The sequence below is a fragment of the Schistocerca cancellata genome, chromosome 4 (assembly GCF_023864275.1).
Source record: "Schistocerca cancellata isolate TAMUIC-IGC-003103 chromosome 4, iqSchCanc2.1, whole genome shotgun sequence".
Classification (NCBI taxonomy): Eukaryota; Metazoa; Arthropoda; class Insecta; order Orthoptera; family Acrididae; genus Schistocerca; species Schistocerca cancellata.
In genome coordinates, this window is record NC_064629.1 from 746,939,769 (window position 1) to 746,962,282 (window position 22,514).

Below are 22,514 nucleotides of genomic sequence, written 5' to 3' on the forward strand. Positions count from 1 at the left end.
TTCTGTCAATGTTGAGGGCGGCAGCTATCTCTCGAGCTTTGTACTGAATCATTTCCTAAGAGACAGCACAACCACCGTTCCGAAGTTCATTGACATAAGCAATTACATAGTTATCAGTTTCGAGATATTTCCACGTTTGAGGCGCATGGAAAAATTTCGAGATTGCCTTTGCAGCCATGTCTCCGCCAATACCATATTGAGTTAGGACCAATGGAGAAATGTCTTCCTACAACTTTCTCTCCATTTGTATCAGTTTAAGATAACACATTTAATTTAAATTTTGAGGTGCAGTCTGAATGTTTTGACACTGTGGCGATTTTTAACAAACTGATCTAGAAATAAGTCTGCAACTTCACTTCTCAAATTTACATTATGTTGTGACACTGGAAATATTTTTATGTCAAGTGCCACTGTGTACATTGTCCATTGTCACGTCATTTGAAGACTGTTCCAGTAAGAACGAATCAGGAGAGGGAATTATGCGCGATATTAATAAAATAATTTTTAATGATGAAAAGTCGTAGGGAAGGGGAATATGCGAGTGGGGAGATTATGAGACAATAATCTGCACTGACTATCTCACCTGCTGTACTATCACCAAAAATGTGTCGACTTCAGAGCTCCGGAAATTGTGAAGTTCCTTGTAGGAGACATTGTTTTGAAGCACAGAGTACCCTATGTGATGATCTCGTGGAAACGTTTTCCACTCAAAGCTAATATCATGAGTAATTTGACTTTGCGGCATCACCTACAGGATGACAACTGCCTACCGCCCACAGGTAATAAGATGTTGGTATATATGCTCTCGTTGTACGTTGATGATAAACAGAGAGATAGAGATACAATACTGCCCATCAAGATATTTGCATACAACAGAGCGAAGCAAGATAATACATGTTTCACACCATTCTTTCCGCGTCACAGTCTAAAACCAAAATGACAATGGACACACTGTTTCTGTTTCAACTGGATGACACTTAGGATGGCTAAGTGAAACACCGCATCACCAGGACCTAAGAAGCAAGGCAGCTGACTCGCATGTGGACCCTGAACACTCAGGAGAAAGACTGACAGCACTGTAGCGCCCAGAATCCGCCAGTGAGATACTTTGGGCCATATCGTATCCTCTGTCGCATGTTGGATGGCCCGTATGAAGGCGAGGATTATGGCCCTTCATCAAGAACACAAAAGAATAGAAACATCATCCATGTTCTCCAGATCTACGGTGAGAGATTCAAGGAAACTGAGGACCTACTCAACAACTGCAAAGCTTCGACAGGGGTGACGACCCTGCCTTTGGATTTGGACTTGAGTGGGGTTACGAAGTGACAGTATGTAATTTTTATAATAGCAGACAATAGTAGTAGTACATCAATTGCATTATCTCTGATTGCAAAGGATGCAACACATTTAGCTGTTTCACACTTAACAAAATATACTCGTATATTACCCTTCGCCTAAGGACCCAAATGCATCAGCCGAAAAGAAAAAAAATACCATTTTTCACGCTAGAATAGAGGGGGAAAATGATACTTTCAAAGCAGAAAATTTCTCCACTCTTGGAATCAGGACCTTCTCAAATTCCGTGGAATAAAACACAGTTTGAGCTCTAGTTATAGAATTACGAAGTCAGCAATCCAGTTTTCATGGTTGCACAATAAAGTGTCAAAATGCGAAGACAAGAACCATCTTAGTCCGAAGATGTTTTAAGAGGCCGTTGTACTACTGGCCAGTTTGAAGTTGGTTTGGGAGGTCTCCCACATTCGTCTCTTTGAACGCAGGCCCATGTTACGTTTCACCCAAACAACCCGATAAATATAGCCTTGAAAAACGATTTTATTAAACTTTAATAATGCCAATCAACTCTGAAAAATAGAAGGAATGAAAATAGCTCAATAATTCCATTAACATGTGATGTGAAGTTTTGTAAGCAGAGTTTTTTTATTTCTTTCCAAGATAATTAATCAGTTGCACTTCTACGTATTTTTTTAATAAGTGGTAGAGTTTCTCGAGTTCTTGCCGCCTCATAGATAAATTTTTGCGGACGCACATGTGTCCTATTCATAGGTAGGTGCTTTTGTATGAGCTTTTTAAGATGGATTAATGTTCCTGTATTTAACGGTGACTTAAATTTTCTACATGAGCGCTGAATGGCCAACGAAAATTATTTGTGTCGAAAATAAATTTGTGTATGTCTAATAATAGAAATTTCTTATTTCACGTTGCTTGAAGTTAATAAATTTGAGGATGTCGGAAAACTGGGGGATTTCAACTTGAGTTGCGAGACTTGCCTCAGAAATTACAATGTTCAGCGCGAACAAGTATGTCAAAAATAATAGTTTCAAACTAAACTAGGAAGGCAGGTTGCAGTTATTACAATAGCAAATTTTTATTTATCGAATTAATGTGCATGCAGACGGCCTCAGTAGTTTCGAGATAGCATCAGAAATGAGCGTGGATTTCAATTATGTCACTGCAGCGCTTGTCCAACTTACTGTTGAATTTAAATGATAAAAAACGACAATTTTTTAAAAAAGGGCACAAATTTACAATAAATGTTACGTAGCGTTAAAACGAAATTCTCAGTTTTTCTCTAGGGCACTCTGAATCGACTTAAAGATAAGCTATGATTTTGAGATAATGCAACGTTGTTAGAACCAAAATTATACATTTTTTTGCAAAAAGTTACTGGAAGTCGTGTATTTATAGAGGTATACATTTATTGCATTTGAAGTACGCTCCAAATACTACGTTCAGGTCGTAGTCAAATGTGGGTATATATGTATGTGTGTAATTTGATTTCGTTCAATTTTAGATCTCTCTAATAATGATATACATTATTTTTTAAATTATATTACCAAAAAACAGTTCGTTCTATTTTATTAACATCCACTCAATAACCTGATGTGGTTTAACAGTTGACTAGCGAGTAACTCATATGATCTGTCTCGAGACTCAAGAGATAGGAGTGGCAGACAGATCTGTGTCACTGGTTGTTTCGTGTACTTGCAGACAAAAATTTTAATTAACCATGGCTTTAAGCGACGCAGACGTCCAAAAACAGGTGAAAATAATTGCACACACGTATCTGAAAGAAAGAGTTATTATTACCATGAAAGTTTGGTCGTTATTTCTCTGCGTGCATACTTATCCGATGTGCTCGTTGGAAACGTGCACATTTAATCATACTTTTCATTAGAATTATCTTTTAAGTAATTTAGATTACGTTTATTCATAATGTGACTTATATTCTATTGCAGATCAAGCACATGATGGCCTTTATCGAGCAGGAGGCAAATGAAAAAGCTGAAGAAATTGATGCTAAAGCTGAAGAGGAGTTCAACATTGAAAAAGGCCGATTGGTGCAGCAACAACGGTTAAAAATAATGGAATATTATGAAAGAAAGGAAAAACAAGTGGAACTTCAGAAGAAAATGTAAGCCGAAGTTTTGAGAACATTTTGTCATACTTCCATAGCATGAGTGAGAGAGAGAGAGAGAGAGAGAGAGAGAGAGAGAATATCTCACTAGTTACAGCCACTACAGCATTCTCTTTGCTTCTTAGTTGCCCATAACAATGTTGAGGGTAGCTCCATGGTTGCTAAACTGCTGGTCTAAAATCTGTATGTGACTGTGACCCTACTTTTCTGTACAAATCCCAAAAGGATGTCATAAGTAAAATAGTCATAGCTGGTATATATGTGGTTTTGCTGTTAACAGGTATATTAGTTTCACATAGAATAACTCGGTCATTTGTCAATACATGGAAAAATATACCTGTTGCAAAGAACTGGGTATGTGTGGACAAACAGCCTGTTCAGGTATATAGCAGCTGGACAGAAATTTGTGTGACAGATTATTCTTGTGCTACTGTTAACATACATTTTAGAAAACATTCTTCCAATCAGCTATTTCATATTGTTAGAAAAACTACTTCCTGTGTGATCATAGCACCTTTGTAAATATATTTTAATATGTGGAAGGACCCTAACACACTGATTATCCTCCTGTAGTGATCAAATGTCTTTTTTTTCCTTACGTCAGACTGAATGAGGTGGTGTAGGGATTGGCACATTGGACTCTCACTTGGAGGACATTGGTTAAAATCAGCATCTAGCCATCCAGCTTTAGGTTTTCTGTGATTTCTCTAAATCACTTAAAGCAAATGTTGGGATGGTTCCTTTAAAAACAACAGTGCCGATATTCTTCCCCAGCCTTTCATAATCCAATCTTGTTCTCCATCTGTATGACCTGGTTTATGGGATATTTGATCATCTTTCTTCTTGTATGTCAGAATGGTTAAGACACTGGACTTTTTGCAAAGAAGTGGACTTCAAGTCCATATCTACCATTCATATTTGAATAGGATACGGCTAATTTCTTGTTCCATCATTCAGCAGGGTTATTGGCGAGTGAGTATTATTATGTTTGTAAGATGTTAAGCTCAAAACTTTATTTTGTCTGTACTAATGGCCGGTCAGTGTAAAACTACACTAACCCATTTAAACTGCTTTGCTGCAAAAGTAGCAGTCATTTGATTGGGATATAGCTTATTTAACATAAGGTATTTCACAGTAGGAAGTAATGGAATAGATAATGGAAACTCTGGAAAGGGTTTGGTATGTGAATATGTGGGGAGGGGGGGGGGGGGGGAAGGTGTACAGATAAACACCATATGACTTGGTTCATATTGGTTAATTAATGCCTTTTTTAGATTGCAGCAAAAGTTTGATTTTAGACGTAACACACTTGATGACAAGTTGTTTAAGAAATTTTACAGGACTGTAACACACAAATATTTCAGTTTAAGACAAATACGTTGTCACAAATTGCTTCTTGTTCCCAGTCGTAGGTGGCTACAGCCTGACACTAAAACACCATCTGATGAGGTCCCGGCAAAACCTATCAGCATCTACTGACAACGGCAACAGTGTTGCACCTAATTTGTATTAAAATTCAATCCATAATATATGAGATTATAATTTCTTTTAGTCATTCAAATTGATACACATTATACACTGAGGTGACAAAAATCGTAAGATACCTCCTAATATCATGTCAGACCTCCTTTTACCCACTGTAGTGAAGCAACTTGATGTAGCACAGACCCAACAAATTGCAGAAATATTGAACCATGCTGCCTCTATAGCAGCCCATAATTGCGAAAGAGCTGCTGGTGCAGGATTTTGTGCACAAACTGACCTCCCAATTACATCCCATAAATGTTTAATGGGATCTATGTTGGGTGATTGGTGTCGCCAAACCATTCGTTCAAATTGTGCAGAATGTTCTTGAAACCAGTCGCGAACAGTTGTGGCCTGGTGACATGGCACATTTTCATCCTTAGAAGTTCCGTCATTGTTTGGGAACATGAAGTCCGCAAATGGCTACAAATATTCTCCAGGTAGCCAAACATAACTATGTGCAGTCAACGATCAGTTCAGTTGGACCACACAATCCAGTCCATTCCATGTAAATACAGCCCACAGCGTTATGGAGCTACCACCAGCTTGCTCAGTGCCTTGTTAACACGAGTCCACGCCTTTATGGAGTCTGTGCCACACTTGAACCCTACCATGATTCTTACCCACTGAAACTGGGACTCATCTGACGAGGTCATGGTTTTCCAGTCGTCTTGGGTTCAACCCATATTGTCATGAGCCCAGGAGAGGTGCTGCATGTGATTTTGTGCTGTTAGCAAAAGCACTCAGGTCGATCATCTGCTGCCGTAGCTCATTAATGCCATTTTGATGCACTGTCCTAACGGATACATTGGTTGTATGTCCCACATTGATTTCTGTGGTTATTTCATGCAGTGTCACTTACCGGTTGGCAGTGATAACACAATGAAAACGCCACTGGTCTCAGTTGTTAAGTAAAGCTGTTGACCACTGCATTGTCCATGGTGAGAGGTAATGCCTGAAATTTGATATTCTCAGCACACTCTGGACTCTGTGGATCAGAGAATATATATTCCCTAATGATTTCTGAAATGGCATGTCCTGTGCATCTAGCTCCAACTATCACTCTTTCTTCAAAGTCTGTTAATTCCTGTCATGTGGACATAATCATTTCGGAAGCCATTTCGCATCAATCACCCAAGAACAATGCACTGCCCTTTTTTACCTGGTGTGCAATATACTACCGAAATATGTATCTGTGCATATCGCTATCCCATGACTTTTGTCACCTCAGCGTAAAAGTGCATTATGTACGTATGTTTGACATCTCTTAAACCACTTGATCAATTTCAACCAGGCTTGGTGCTCATATTACTTACTGTCTGGAAAGAAGTACTGTGGCGTTAAAAACCAACGACCTTGGGATGGTGGTGGTAACATGACCAGAGAAAGGGGAGGGAAGAGATGGACACAGAGGAAATGAACTTAGAGGGAGAGAGGGAAAGTTGAGAGACTGGGAAGAGGGGGAGATGGACGGAGTTAAGGGGAGGGGTGGGGGGAGTGAGGATGAGTAAACAGACACATAGGAGGATGGAAGAATTGGGGGGGGGGGGGGTGGACAGAAAGTGAGGAGGAGGAGGAAGAGAGAGAATAATAGAAGACTGGAGTAAATACATGCTAGGCAACACCAGGGACTCAGTTGTATATATTACGTAATATGTTAAATTAATGAAATTATAATGGATTAAAATTACATTGTACTTCCCTACGTGAATAGTGTATTGATATGCTTTGTAATTGTAAGGATTTATTTCTTTGAATGGAAATGTTGAATTAACCAAAGAAATTTTCTTGCAGTCAGTCATCAAACATGCTAAACCAGGCACGTTTGAAAGCTCTGAAAGTTCGTGAAGATCATGTGCGTGGTGTACTTGAAGAGGCGAGAAAGAGACTGGGAGAGATCACAAAGGATCAGTCTCGATACAGCCACGTTCTCCATCAGTTAATAATGCAAGGACTGCTGCAGGTATGACTGTATTACTTTGTAACTTGTTCTTTGGTGTGCTTAAAGTTTATTAACGAACCAAAAATGGAATAACTGTAAATGTGAAAAAATAATTGTAAATGTAAGTATCTGTTCAAATTTCATTCTAATTTGTTGGACTGGGATTTAAATACTGTCAAATATGAGGTGTTGCATGCAGTTTGATCACAATAAGCTAACAATTTTCACTGGTGCTACCAAGAGCAGAGAAAACAGGCACAGCTTGGAAGATATTTGTCTCAAAGTGCTGTCAAAATTTCCATGTGTCATGTCTGCTTTCATGTAACACAACCGAGGAGGTTAGAATAATCCCCTGGAGAACAACACACGAGTAATGATACAAACACTGCAGGAAGGAGTTGATGGTGCCTTCCCCTTATCACTTCTCTCCCCTCGGCAGTGCCGATGTGCAGATAAGGCACACATCCTATTGTTGGCGACAGACACCATTCGAATCGTCAACTTATCACGGCCAAAATATATAAAATATGAATGGTAAAATGAAGTTGACAGAGGAGAGAGTAAAATCTGGTTTTGCGATGAAAATCTGACAGTCCTCTCTTAATGTTCATGTGACAAACTTTTATGCAGCAAAAATGCTGCGTAATCGAGGTTTTCACCAGCTATGTTTCATTAATATATAATGTTGTTGGCAATGAAACAATTTCATTAATCTTCACTGCACATATTGAATGTGGTGGTGTGGAATTCACAGTGTTGAACATAGAAATTTAAGTAAATCACATCCTGAGAAAAACATTGCATGGACTGCAGGTTGTGAATTTTTAAGACTTCTGTACAATAATGAAGTAGCAAATATTAAAAATTTTGGGCTAATTTCATTTCCACGGATGCCTCAGATTTTGTGTTGATTCTCCAAAAATAAGAGTAAATAATATACTGTGTATAAAAAAGTAAAACAAGGGCATGTTCAATTGGAGAGAGAACAAACACAGATGGATGAGTTAGTATAAAATCAACATGGAGACTTGTAAATTTATTAAAATATCTATCAGCTAATTAACGCTCCTTTTTCAGCTAACTCCACTTCTTTTCTTCTTCCACCAGTTTTTTAAGCATGTATAACAGTAAAGTAGTTCGTAAAGCATTAGTGGCTGCACTGAAATATAACTGACAAACGATGCTAGAGTGCAGGCTTGGTTCAATCTTGGAACATTTTCTTTTGGAATATTACTAGCTGTAGCATCCGTGCTGTGTGTTCCACTTTGTAGTTTCTGACGGTTCACTGGAGCAAAAGTAACAATCCAATACTAATTTCTCCAAAATAAACACATGGTTATTGGAACATTGGAGAGAACATTGGTTTCAAATACATGGTTTCTTGGTGGGACACCAACTTTTACTGGGACATAAGACACATAAAATACACATTTCTTTGGACATTTCAAAAGTAACTCTCATATTGTGGTGAGAGAGAACAGCTCTGAATGGGGTTACTTGCTTAAAAATTTCCTTGGTTGGGGAGAAGTGTAGAGGTACATTGTAAAAGTGATATTGAACTATAAGTTTTGAAGGTGGAAATTTTTAAGGTTTGTATAATGATTGGCATATCAATCTACTCTCCACTCCCTACACCCCCCCCCCCCCTCCCCTCCCCTATAAAACCTGGCCCAATCTACCTGGTGTGTGTGTGTGTGTGTGTGTGTGTGTGTGTGTGTTTGTGTGTGTGTGTGTGTGTGTGTGTGTGTGTGTGTGTGTGTGTGTCCCCTCCTATGACAGTGAAAACAGCATTGTAGCTCGAGGTCTAGATTAGATTGGAGGTGCTACTTTGGTTGTGGTTTGCAACACAATCAGATGTGAGTGTCAAAAAGGGTGTAGTAACATATTGGTCTGTAGCATAGCGTAACATTTATGTTCACACCATATTTAATGCATTTTGTCATGACATAAAACTGCAAAACAAAACCAGAGAACCTATATTAGATAATGGACAAATCTCCCACAAGTATTTTGATGCATATCGTATATGTTGTGTACATGTATCATACTTAAACTACAAAACCCCACAGTAGGCTTGTTACTCTTGTAAATATGTGTGAGGTGAGCAAGGGACTCCAGGATACTGCAGCACCTACCTTTCCTGTGTTGCAATCTCACTGTCCTTCATTCTCGTACTCTTCCTCATGGTGGCAGTCTTTAATGTTGAACCTGCTATTCCCTAGGTTCTGACTTCCTTTCTCAGAATATTCATTTGTCCATCTTTTTGCTGAAGTAATTTTTGAGAACCTGGGTTTGATCATTTTCCAAATATTTTGTTTAGTGTGAACCAACTGGGAACACCACCTCAAATAGCACGTACTATATACAGTATTAAGATCATCTGGCACAGTACCTGTGTAGGCTATTATATGGACTTCAAATACAATGTGGTAGCCAATCTGACATGGTGGGGTCCTTATATACCCTTTCAGTCAAATCCCTGACAAAACAGGGATCCTACTTCTGATGCCTGAGCTGTTAGCTTCCCACGCCTGCTAAGGAGTAGATGTCAGAGTTCCTGGGGCATCATGGTTCCTGCCAACGACCATTGTGCCAGCTGGCCTTTATTGTGGCTGAGTGGCGCACGTAGTGAGTCCTTGATTGGAGTAGATGGCGTCAGGGCGGATGTTCTCACTTGGAACTTGTTAAATTGCACTGAAACAATGGTGATTCTGATCAAGCCATCTCATCAGACAGGTACAAAAATTTCCATGCTGACAGTTACAACCCTACTGCTTTCCCTGCCCTAGCTACCCTAAGGGAAGAGAAAAGCCAAATATCTTGGAACAAAACAATTTACCCGATACTTAGTATGTACTCAAAATGTTGGATTCTTTTACTGCAACATAGCTATAATTGTTTTTCTTCTTCTTTAGTTGCCTCTGCTGCTCAGTCTGTAGCTGTTGAAACATGTGAATGTCTGGATGAAATACCAGTGACCACTGCCACACGCAAAATTCTGAATAATACCCAAGGAATCATTTTCCACAGAGGCACTCTAAACAGGGAACTATGGCTAATCCTGAGTGATGAGGCATACATTTTGTCCAGTGTTACCAAAAAGGTCCCAAGGATAACCGAGCGGATACAGCTGCCATGTAGTCATTGCGAACAATCACCTTTGTGTGTCAATTGCACCAAACACCTTCCTCCACATTCACTGGTTTGCCCAGACTTCATGAAAGGAAAGGAAATACAGGAATATAAAATACTGACCACCTGTTGTATACTGAGGCAGGAAAAAATGTTCATGCCTACGTCATGGTGATGTGATGGCCAATTACCCAAAAGTCACAGGCAACATTTGCAGTCCCTCAATTTTTTTCAAACCATTTCTTGCACCACCCTCCTCTCTCGTAATTCCCTCCTCCTCCAGCATGTACCGGTGACAAGGCTCAGCTCCCTCTTAGGACCTCTTTCCCCAGAAACCCCCAGATTGGATGCCTGATGCCAGCCATTGGCTGAAGGAACAACAGCCTGTTCATCCAAGGACTGCCTGCTCTTCGTCCATTCTGACACACATTACAGATAGGCCCTTGCAAGAATCCAGGACACAAAATAATGTGTCAGAGAAAAAAGAATCCTCCCACACCGAGTGGTTAGCACATGAACTTGCTTTCGAGAGGATGATGGCTCAAACCCAGTGTGCAGCCATCCAGATTTAGATTTCCCTAAAATTGCTGCACGAAAATGCTGGGATGGTTCCTTTGAAAGGGCAGGGCTGATTTCCTTCCCCATCCTTGACACAGTCCAAGTGTGTACTGTCTATCACTAACTGGCATGGTTCCCTCCCAGCTGGTGACAGGCAGTGTTCCCGGACCTGACTTATCCTCCTGGTCCCTTCATGCTCAATCTGAGCACCTGTCATGTTCATTCAGTGCAATTGTAATGGTTATTGCTGTCATCTGCTGGAACAACACCACCTTATATACTCCTCTTCTGCAATTTGCATTGCTCTACAAGAAACACTTCATCCTGTGATTATTGCACATTCTGTTGGAACCATACTGGCCCCCAAGATTGCATCTGGAGGGGCCTGTACATTTGTTCGCACAGATTTCAGTTAGTGGCTACTCCTTCATACCATGGAAGCAATAGCAGTCTGGGTGCAAACCACCTCAGCTGTTGCCATTTGCAGTGTTTATTTACCACCAGGCCAGCCATTTACATGGAGTTGGCCACCTTAATCCAACAACTCTTTCCCCCCCTCCCCTTTTCCTTTCTCGTCCTCAGGGACTTTTGTGCATACCAACCCCTATGGTGTACTACATCTGGTATGGACCTTCTACTTGACCAGCGTCTTACTAACCATCTCCTCAAAGATGGTATTCATACCCACTTCAGTGCTGCACGTGGCACATTTTCAGCTATTAATCCCTTCCCTCTATCTCATGGCTTCGCTATGTTGGTTACTACATACCGATCTTTGTGACAGTGACCGCCTTTCAGTGATTGTCACTTCCTTGCCAACCGGACCATCCACCACGTTCAAAGTGCCAGTTGGCAGTGATATGCCTCTGTTGTTACCTTCACTCCCTCTCTGTAAGATAGCATTGACAAAGCTGTGCAAAATGTGTCTGATTCCACTGATACTGCCATTCCTCTTTTTTCTGTAGCTATTGCCGAAGAGCCCTGCAACATTTCAAGTGACATCCTTTGCATACCTCCCTTATCACTTTTAAGTGACTTTGTGCTAAGGCTCACTATCTAATTCAACACACTAAGAAGGAATGCTGGGAGTGCTACATCTTCTCCCTGGGAATGTGTGCCTCCTTATCCCAGGTGTGGTACAATCTCCATAGTCTTCTGGGCTGCTGAAGATCTGAAACCGTATCAGTCCTCTTTTTTTCCCCCCCTTCAGGATGGTCTCTGTACTGATGCAGCAGCTCGTACTGAACACTTCGCGACATCATTGTTCTCTTCATACACTGCTGCCTGCTGGATGTGTAAGCGACAAATTGAAGACCCCCCTCCTTCTTCATCTCTCAGCATGACAAATTATATAATGAATCATTTGCCAACAGGAAATTGCAACAGGCTCTTGCTTTGCCTCACACTATGGCTCCAGGCCCTGACCCCATTCACAATCAGATAATACAGTACTCAATGGCTCCATCTCTTCAGGGTCTTCAATTGCATTTGGCTTGATGGTGTCTTATGCTCTCTATGGGGAGATAGAATCATAATTGCGATTCTTAAGCTGGCCATTTAGCCTTGCCAACATGCTCTGCATTGTGCTTGAATGGGTAGTTGCCCTCCAGTTACGTGAGTTCTTGAATCTTGGGGTCTGTTGTCCCAATATTAGCATGGTTTCCAGAAGGGACAATCCACTATTGACCATCTCATTTTGCTAGAAAGAGCAGACAGACAGGCTTTTTTAAACACCAGCACTGAAGTATTTTGTGACCTACATAAGGCATACAACACTGCCTGGCCGCCTCTGCCTGCTGCCTCTGCCATCCATCCTCCCCTCTTGTTTTAACTTCATTTAGGCAATTTGTGTCTTTCTGCTGAACCCTGTTTCCCATTTTTGGAGTAGTACTATGTTGATTAGTGGGCTCTATCCTCCTCTTCAATGCTTCGTCTATGACTGACAGGGGGTGGGACAGCTGTGGGAGAGCCTGTCCCCTCCCTCACACGGAGAGCCCCAGGGGAAGCCTGTGTGCTGCCTTAATTCTCTTACATTTTGCTCTATTATTGGCAGTCCAACTGATGTCCATTACATTTTTAGTCGTCTCCCTTTTACTGATCTGCTTATCTTCAATAGAAGGCCTTCTTTACTTTTTCTCTTATTCAGGTTGGCAGGGACCTACATAAACCATATGGCACAGCTTGGCATCCTCACATTTCAGTGACCCTCCGTGACTGGGGCTTTCGCAGCCCCCTTCAGATTTTTATCCGTGAATTTTTATGCACCGGCTCTTCCAGGTTCGAGTTGGCACTTCACTCAGCACCCTGTCTGGTTCAGGAGAACGATATCCCACAGGGCTCTGTGTTAAGTGTTACACTCTTCCTCAGCATTGATGGGCTTGTAACCTATGTTGGGCTTGTGGTTACCCCAGCGTTGTCTAAGATTTTTGCATCTGGTGCAGCTCCCACTCAGTTGCATCTGCTGAGCACAGATTTCAAGGTGCCATCCGACAGGCCTCTGTGTGGGCAGTCTCCCATGGCTTCCAGTTTTCTCCCTCCAAAACACGTGTTATGGATTTTTGTCGTTGACCTACAGACCACCCCAATCCAGAACTTTATTTAGGTGCCCAGCTCCTCGCTGTTGCAGCACATTTCCATTTCTTGGGCCTTGTTTTTGATGAAAAGCTGACATGGCTGCCCCCATGTTCACCACCTGAAGCCTGTGTATGAGGAAGCTTAATGCTCTCCGCCTCCTGGCCGACACGTCTTGGGGTGCAGACCGTGCTACTCTTCCCCATCTTTACTGCACTGTGGTCTTGTCCAGACTAGATTATGGTAGTCAGGTTTACAGCTGAGCGGCTCCTTCCACTCTGAAAATACTTGACCTTGGCAGTCTCCTCACAGAAGTGGGGTTTCTGCATCTACGAATACGACAGTCAACTCCTGGTTTCTTACGTAGTTGCCACTAGTCATTTCCCTGACCATCCCGTGTACCCTGTCCTCTTTGCGAATGAGGGATGTCTTGCTTCTGATCACTGCCTGCAGTTGGGATTGCCAGTTGGGATGCGTCTCACTTCCCTCTGTTGGATCTCCATTTCCACTCACTGGCATGTGCACCATGTATTTCCTCCCATATACCCGCTTGGATGGTTCCTAGACCACAAATTAGGACTGACCTATTCCAGGGTTCTAAGGTATCTGTCACCCCTATGGTTTTCTGACATCTTGTATGTTCCATCCTTGCAGAGTTCCACGGTGCCACCATCTTCTACACTGATGTTTCTCAGACGATAGACAAGGCGGGATATGCTTTTAAGTCTCCTACTTGCTTTGAACACCGTTTATTGCCGGGATCATATAGTGTGTTCACAGCAGGGCTACTAGTCATCAACAGGGCCCTGCATTTTGTGCCTCAGGCCTCTCACCACAGTGTTTTCATATGTACTAACTCAATGAGCAGTCTGCAGGCTATCAAATGATGCTACTCTCATCATCCTTTGGTCTCTGCTATCCATGACCTTCTCTGTGCCCTTGGCCATGCCGCCTGCTCAGTTTACCTTCTCTGGGTCCCAAGTCATGTGGGCATCCCAGGGAATGAACTGGCTCCCGGGCCAGATCGCATCCACTGTCAGATGCTCAAACACCTCTCGGTGGACTGCCAGCAACGCCTCCTAGACCTCTTCAACCGTATCTGGGTTGAGGGTGAGTTCCCGTCACAATGGCAGGAAAGCATCGTAACCCCCGTGTTGAAACTTGGCAAGAACCCACTGGAGGTGGACAGCTACCACCCCATTAGCCTCACCAATGTTCTTTGCAAGTTGCTCAAATTAATGGTGAGCTGGAGGTTGAGTTGGCTACTTGAGTCTCAGGGCCTTCTGGCTCTGTCTGAGGTTGGGTTCCGTAAGGGCCGTTCTGCCACTGGTAATCTGCTGTGCCTGGAGTCTGCCATCCGTATGGCCTTTGCCCGCCGTCAGCATCTGGTCAGTCTTTTTTAACATGCGGAAGGCATACAATATGTCATGGCGGCATCACATCCTATCTTTGCTTCATGGTTGGGGTCTTCGGGGTCTGCTCCCGATTTTCATACAAAATTTTCTGTCGCTTCGTTCCTTCCGTCTGCAAGTTGCAGCCTCCCATAGTTCCTCCCATGTTCAGGAGAATGGGGTACCTCAAGGCTCTGTCTTAAGTGTCTGCCTCTTTAATTGCAATTAATGGGCTCGCTGCAGTGGCGGGAACGTCTGTCTCAGCTTCCTTGTATGCTGACGACTTCTGCCTATACTTTAGATCCACTAGCATTGCAGCTGCTGAACAGCAGCTGCAGGGCACTATCCGCAAGGTGCAGTCTTGGGACATAACGCATGGCTTCCAGCTTTCGGCTGCCAAGTCCTGCGTTATGCATTTCTGCCGGCATTGCACTGTTTACCCTGAGCCACGGCTTTATCTTGACGGCGAACCTCTTGCTGTGGTGGAGACGCATCAGTTTTTGAGATTGGTCTTTGATACCTGGTTGACTTGGCTCTCTCATATTCGGCAGCTTAAACAGACTTACTGGTGGCATCTTAACGCTCTTCGTTGCTTGAGTCACCAGCTGGGGTGCCTATCGGTCTACCCTTCTACGGCTATACCAGGCGTTAGTTCAGTCCCATCTAGATTATGGGAGCCTGGCTTACAGTTTGGCATCCCCTTCTGCATTGCGGTTGCTGGACCCCATCCTTCACAGCAGGATCCGACTCGCCACTGGAGCTTTCCGTACAAGCCCCGTCAACAGCATACTTGTGAAGGCAGGTGTCCCTCCATTGCAGTTCCGGTGCCAATGAGTACTGGCCGCTTATGCTATATATGTTTGTAGCTTGCCCGGGCATCCCAGTTATCGTCCCCTTTTCGCTCAGTCGGTCGTCCATCTTTCGGAACGGCGGCCCTGGTTAGGGTGTATGATTGCGGTACGTGTTGAGCTATTCTCTCTGGGCTTGAGTTTTTCCCTCTTCCACCTCTTTTTTTTGGGTCCCTCATGGTGTGTGCCCCACCCATGCCTTCGGCTTGATTTGGCACAGGGCCTGAAGAACTCAGTCCCTCCTGAGGCCCTCCGCCGCCGCTTTCTTTGAATCCTTGCCACGTTTCAAGGCTCTGACGTTGTTTATACTGATGGTTCGATGGTTACTGGTCGTGTCGGTTATGCTCTTACTCTAGGGGATAACTATGAACAACATTCATTGCCGGCTGGCTGTAGTGTTTTCACTGTCGAGCTGGTTGCCGTCTCTTGCGCTCTGGAGTATATCCGCTCCTGCTCGGGTGAGTCCTTCGTTATGTGTAGTGACTCCCTGAGCGGTTTAGGAGCTATCAACCAGCATTTCCCTCACTCTCTGACTGGTGATGGCTATCCAGGAGTCCCTCCATACTCTTACCCGTTGCGGCCACTCTGTGGTCTTTGTGTGGACCTCAGGTCGTGTCGGCATCCCGGGAAAAAACATGTTGACATGATGGCCAAACAGGCTGTCGGTGCACCAGCCTTGGAGATTGGCCTTTCGGAGAGTGACTTCAGGTCAGTTTTGTGGTAGAAGGCACCTGGGGTGAAGAATGGCGCACCCTTCCTTCACCCAACAAACTTCGAGCCATCAAGGAGGCTACCGGTGCATGGTGCTCCTCCTTGCGGGTTTCTTGCAAGGACTCTGTTGTCCTCTGCCTGCTGTGCATTGCCCACACCTGGATAACACACAGCTATTTATTGCGCCACGAGGACCCAACTTCGTCGCTGCAGGTCAGCTTTGGTGGTGGTCCACATCTTGTTGGACTGCCCGCATTTAACTCTGCTCAGGCAGATGTTTGCACTGCCTGATACGCTTCCTGCGCTTTTATCAGATGATGCTGCGATGGCAGATTTAGTTTTGAGTTTTATTCGTGCAGGGTGTTTTCATCGTTTGATCTAAGTGTTTGTCCTTTTTTTGTGTTGAGCATGGCCTTTGGCCTACGATTTTAGACTGGGGTTTTTAGTGTGTTTCTTGGGGGTTGGCTTTTCCTTTTTTGTTTCTATGGTCGGCCAACTACTGTCACACTCGGTGTGATTTTAATTCCTTTTTTCTGGTCTCTGTCTGTGTCTTTCTTGACCTGTGTCATCTCTTGTCATCTCCGTTGTTTGTTTTTTGTTCTTTGTGGGTGTTTCAAGTTTGTGGAAAAAGGGACCGATTGCCCTAGTAATCTGGTCCCTTCAATCCCACAAACCAACCAACCTACATCAAATCTCTCTTTACCCAAAAGTGGAATGACATCTGGTACACTACTGCTCATAGTAATAAACTCCGAACAATCAAAGAGCCTATGGCAGTTTGGCACTCTTCCTTCCACTCCTGTTGGAAGGAGTCCAATGTTTTGTGTCATCTACACATTGGTCATACCCAGCTCATTCATTGTTTCTTCCTGAGCAGCAAATATGCCCACAGTGTGGTTGTGGAGCCAGACTGACAGCATCCCATATATTGCTGGAATGTCCCCTTCTCTTGATCCTTCATACTAAGTGTAGTGTTAAAGATTCCTTGAATTGAATATTAGCAGATGATTCCTGGATGGTTGAACTGGTCCTCAATTTCCTCCGTGAAAGTGGTTTATATTTTCAGACAGGGTTTTGCTTTACTCCTGTAGAAGGGCAGGGTGGTTGTGGTTGGGGCCTCTCTACACATTTTCCCGGTCTGGGATCCATGACCACTCCCCCTTGCAAAGACTGCTGTTTTATCCCTCTGTTTTCCCAGTTTTAGATTTGGGTTACCCTTTTATACCTTCTCTCGGGTGTGTTTTAACTTCCTCTTTTTTGTAGTTTGACTCTTCTGATTGGATCTGTCCATTTTTAGCGGGACCTCTCTCTTCTGTGTGTAACTTTGGAATTGCAGAACTGATGACCTCACCATTTAGTCCCATAACCCCCCTCAATTAATCAATCACTCCATCAATCAGGTTGACGGGGGTCGGATGCGGGTGGGGTTTCTCTCAGCATGGCTGAGCCCTGGGAGCCCACTTGTTCACTCTAGACCATACTTTTATTTCTCTGTAAATTATTGTTCAGCTCTGGCATCAGTATTGCTTTTAGTGCCTCTCTTTCACCACTCCCATGTACTTTCCTCATCAGAGCACATACCTGGTGGACATCACCTCTGGACAAATGAATGCTTGGCCAAGGGACTGATGACCTTGTAGTTTAGCCCCATATTACTCCCAACCACGAACTACAAAAAATGCAGGGGGGGGGGAGGGAGGGAGGGAGATGACGGCACTACGTGACATTTAATGCAAAGGTAGATAAAATGTTTGCTTATCACATGAAAATGTGCAAGAGATGTAGTGTTGCTGAAAAAGTCAATTGCTGTAGGTTTTAGTTGTAGAATAACTTACACAGGGGCAGATTTGAGAGTGGAAGAGTGGGAAGGTACAGATATTAGTATAACATGTGAGACTGTCAGTCACCCAAGGACAGAAATTGATATTATATTGAACAGATTTGGTTGAACTTTAGGAGCCTTTTTGCCTCAATTTTGCAATATCTCATGTAGGTGGCAACACAACTTTGTCATATAGAAATGTAAAATGGATACCTCTTTTTGTGAAAAGCTGTGAGAGGATGCAAGATTTTTAAGCATTGAAAGTGAATATTGTAGTGTGTAATGAAATACTCAAATTGTAGTTTAATTTTCATAAGCCTCATAAATAAATTCCATTATGCAAACAGTGAACATTCTAACCAGATGAATTTCCATTTTGTGTTAGTTATGTAGTAAAACCAATCACAGCAAAGTCACTCAGTTGCAATAAAATTGGGGAAAATTGGCATTTAGTTTATTTGATGCACGTTACAAATGTAGTGTTTAATTATTTTATTTCCTCTTTTAAATAATTGTTTTCTTTTAATTATTTACCAATAAATGCTTTATAGCAAATGTAATTACATGTCATGATTCTTGTGTGTTTTGTTGTCATTATGATACTGACCATTCACTGTTTTTGCAGCTTTTGGAGCCAAATGTCACTGTAAGGACACGTGAGGTTGATCAACGTATTGTTGATAGCATCTTGCCAGCTATTACACAGAAGTACAAAGAAATTACTGGTGGGAAGGATATATCAATAAAAGTGGACACAGAATCCGTCTTGAACCCAGAAGTTACTGGTGGAATAGAGCTGCTAGCACAGAAAGGCAGAATTAAAATTGTTAATACTTTGGAAGCACGGCTAGAACTAATTGCACAACAGCTTATTCCCGAGATAAGAAGTGCACTGTTTGGCCGTAACCCGAATCGCAAGTTTGCTGACTAAATATGTTTATGCATAAATCTGGATATTTCATTCCATTAAGTTATTAGTGCAGTAGTTTCTTGGTTATGGAATTGCTGGTTCATGATTTTTTTGTTGTTGATTATTTAATGAGACTTCTCATTTTGTGTAAATATTTTAATGCTGCCTGTTCATAGTAGTGGAAACTGTGTGAGACATATCCTTGTGTTCTTTTTTGTTAAATTATTGCAACACTAGTATAAAGCTCCATGTAGTACAACTAAACATGTGTACTACCTCTTTCAAGTATGTGACCTCCATTACTATTAATAATTGCAGCCTTTCAATACTAAGATGAATGGAGGACAAAGAAATACTGTAGTTTTAATTTGCAAATATGCAGTTAAAATTATTTGCCAGCAAATGGGAGTAAGATAGATTTGTATTTGAAATATGTAACTGTGAAGCCATAATATGAAAACAAAGTAGACAGAATAATGGCTTATCAAAAAAGAAGAGAGATTTAAATTCACCAGAAGAAATGAATTAGTTCAAATGCTGTTACTTTATCTATCAGGGAATAAATTAACATGCAGAATCTGTAAGCTAGAGTAAAAGCCTAATGCTGCAGATCAGAGGCAAGTAGGTGAGCTGGATATCATGTGATGGAAGTGAGTAATTATTAATCAGTGGTTATTATGGCTGTGGATGGTGACAGATTGCATGTTGGTGGACTGCCAGTAGAGTATTAGTGATTGTACAGACTTTTTTCTGATGGAGAGGTTATCATGGTATTATATAGTTGTGTAAGATATTATTTTAATTACTGTGTTGTAAAAATTCTTCCTTGTTATTAAATGGACATTGTGTAGTAAAGTATATTAATCAAGTGTTGTATACATGTGTGGTCTGATTAAAGAAAAAGAAGCTAACAAGGCAAGTGCTTGTGAGTACCTCAGCTTTTTAAGTGCAAATACTTGCCAGGGCATAGTCATCTGTCCATACAAATTGATATTATTAAACACTTAAACCCCTGTTTCACATAAAATACCAATACTTGTTGTGGTACTGTGTTCAGCAATGCTATATGTTGTGAAAAGATATGTGATGTTTTACATTGACTTCCCATGTACATGCATATAGTCAGGTTAAAAATAAATGAATGAGTTTAATGAGTACTCCATTATGGGCCTTCCTTAAATCCCACACATAGCATAGCAGCACTATATTTCTGTTGTCTACTGAGAGAAGGTGAGCACAATTTTTAAGATTCTGCATTATATTTTCTGTTTCCTAACAGAACAGGTCCACAGGGATGCTCACTCATATTCTCCACAGATATGAAAAGTGGAAACTTCCAAATGCTTGGGTAACATTTCTGATTTTTTTAAAAATCTAAAACAAACAAACAGATGAGGTGTAAGTACTTGGAAATTTCCAACTTACCACATTTGTGGAGAGTCCTCGAAAGATAGTCATGCACACATGTTTCCTAAATGTGTAAACAGCATAATTATTTTAATGCACTTCAGATGATTTTAAGTATTTTGTTAAAACTCTTTGCAATCTCAAAAAGAAAAGCACTACAGAACTACTTACAGCAACTAGCAATGGTAAAGGTGTTTGTGTGCGTGTGTGTGATGTATAAATGTCAAACTAAACATCTTGGGACATAGTAATCTTGGTACATAGTAAGTGCTGGTGGTGGTCAGAATGCGTCTGATATTTATACCAGGAAACTGAGGCCAGCAGAGGGCACTATACCTAGGGTACCTGATTAATCAGTATTGCAAATGTAATGCATTTTATGTGGTATGCATAGTCATTAATTAAAATTACTTCACATGCTAAAATGATTGACAATGAAACATGTACTGACATACTACACGTGGAATTGGATACTTAAAATCCACATAAAAAGTGCAGATACTAATAATGTGATGCTCCTAGCCTGGCAAGGTAAAACATACAATTGTATAAAAGCCAGTATAAAAAGTATAAGATTAAAAACATCTATAAATAAAACCTTCCAGCCTGACAGATCAATTACCATAAATGTAATTATAAGGTAATTAATGAAGCAGTGAATATTAATTAAAAGTTAAAGAGTCGATAATACATCTGGAGTGTGGTCTCAATGGAGGCACGTCGTGGCTTCCCTGTGGTGGAACTTGCAGAGGAAAGTCCAGTCTCCTCGTTGCCAGCGGCTGGTGCACACTACCCCATGTCAATCCACTGGGTCACTCTATGCTGCTCAAACTAGTAGGCTAGTAGGTTTGTGAATACATCAAAATAAACATTTAGGTTTAAACCCATTCTGTTCATTCAGCAGTAATTCCAGTTGCTGTTTTCTGTGCAAATAAATTTCCATTTCCTTGAGTAGGTTCGGTAACTGTCCCTTTGACACCCTGTGCAACACTTTCATATTATTCTCTGTTTCCTACCGAATGTTTTTTTCTGTCTAAATGTGTACTGATTTCGTTTTTCTGAAGGCCTGCGCAATTCTGTCAGAAAATGCACCATTGTATGACATAGCAGAAAACTTCTTGCCCTCTGGTTCTATTGTCTCCTTGTCACATATTTTTGATTTTAGTTTATTATAAAGTTTCACTACATCACAATCCTTATATCCGTTTGCCTTGGCTACTTGTCTAATCACACTTAATTCTCCCACATCGTCATTAGGGGTGAGTGGCAGTTTTAGCATCCTGTTGATCATAGCTCTGAAGTATGCCCATTTATGCTTCTTAGGATGACAGGATTTCACATTTCTAATAGTGTCAGGGGCTGTCGTCATCCAAAATATGCTAATCTTACGCCTTCCATCCCTTTTAGTTCACCTAATATCCAAAAAAACTTAACTTCCTTCTTCTTCCTGTTCCACTGTGAATGTAATTTTTTCGTGCATCCCACCTATTTTTCCTGCTACCTCACGTACTTCACTTTCATCACCTATGTACAGTAGTATGATGTCGTCTACATAATGTCTGTAATAGACAATTTTTTTCGCAGACTTCATAAAATACTATAGCTGAGATATTTGTAAATGAGCTAGAAAATAAGTATTTTGAACAAAATCCTGATGTCTACACAAGTGCTTTTCATCCACAGACAGCGTCATCCATTTAATAGAGTATTATTTGCTGCTGTTTGACAAATGTGTTGGTGCACTGTTGTGATTGGAGAAGAAACTGCATGTGAAAAATGAACATCTGTAAAATGCCTCTGGAAATTGTTAGCATTTCAGAACTTTACTTGTTTCTTCTATATGATGTAAATACAGAGCTCTGCATTTTCCCAGAATTCTCTCTCGTGACCAGACTTGCACCTGACTGTAAATCTATTGTTAGTGTCTATTGATCTGGACCGCACTGCTGTGAGCGTAGACAACTGAGACTGCAAATTACTGATGTGACTTTAGGACTGCAGTATTCTGGGAACCTGAGACAATGAAATCAAGGAGGGTGTTACCAGCAGTAGATGCTTTTGTACATTGTGAACATCAGCTGCAGCTGGAGATAGTTTTCAGTGGTTAGAAGGTACAAAATTTGGTAAATAATGAATTACATGCCGTAACTTTTCATCTTCTTTGGACTCATGGAAATGCTAGCGTGTTTTAAAGTTTCCTTTGTAATATGCTGGAAAATTCCTAGCTCTGCTGAATTTCTGTTTCCTGATAAAAGTATT

At 41.6% G+C, this 22,514-nt stretch overlaps 1 protein-coding gene across 1 annotated transcript; it reads left to right on the forward strand.

Annotated features, from left to right (window-relative positions):
* The first annotated feature begins 2,928 nt into the window (after nt 1-2,928).
* On the forward strand, nt 2,929-20,005 carry LOC126184518 (V-type proton ATPase subunit E). Its single transcript, XM_049926914.1, has 4 exons — nt 2,929-3,064; nt 3,261-3,436; nt 6,758-6,926; nt 18,564-20,005. The coding sequence occupies exons 1-4, from the start codon at nt 3,032-3,034 to the stop codon at nt 18,867-18,869; spliced, it is 684 nt and encodes a 227-aa protein (XP_049782871.1). The 5' UTR covers nt 2,929-3,031; the 3' UTR covers nt 18,870-20,005.
* The last annotated feature ends 2,509 nt before the right edge of the window (nt 20,006-22,514 follow it).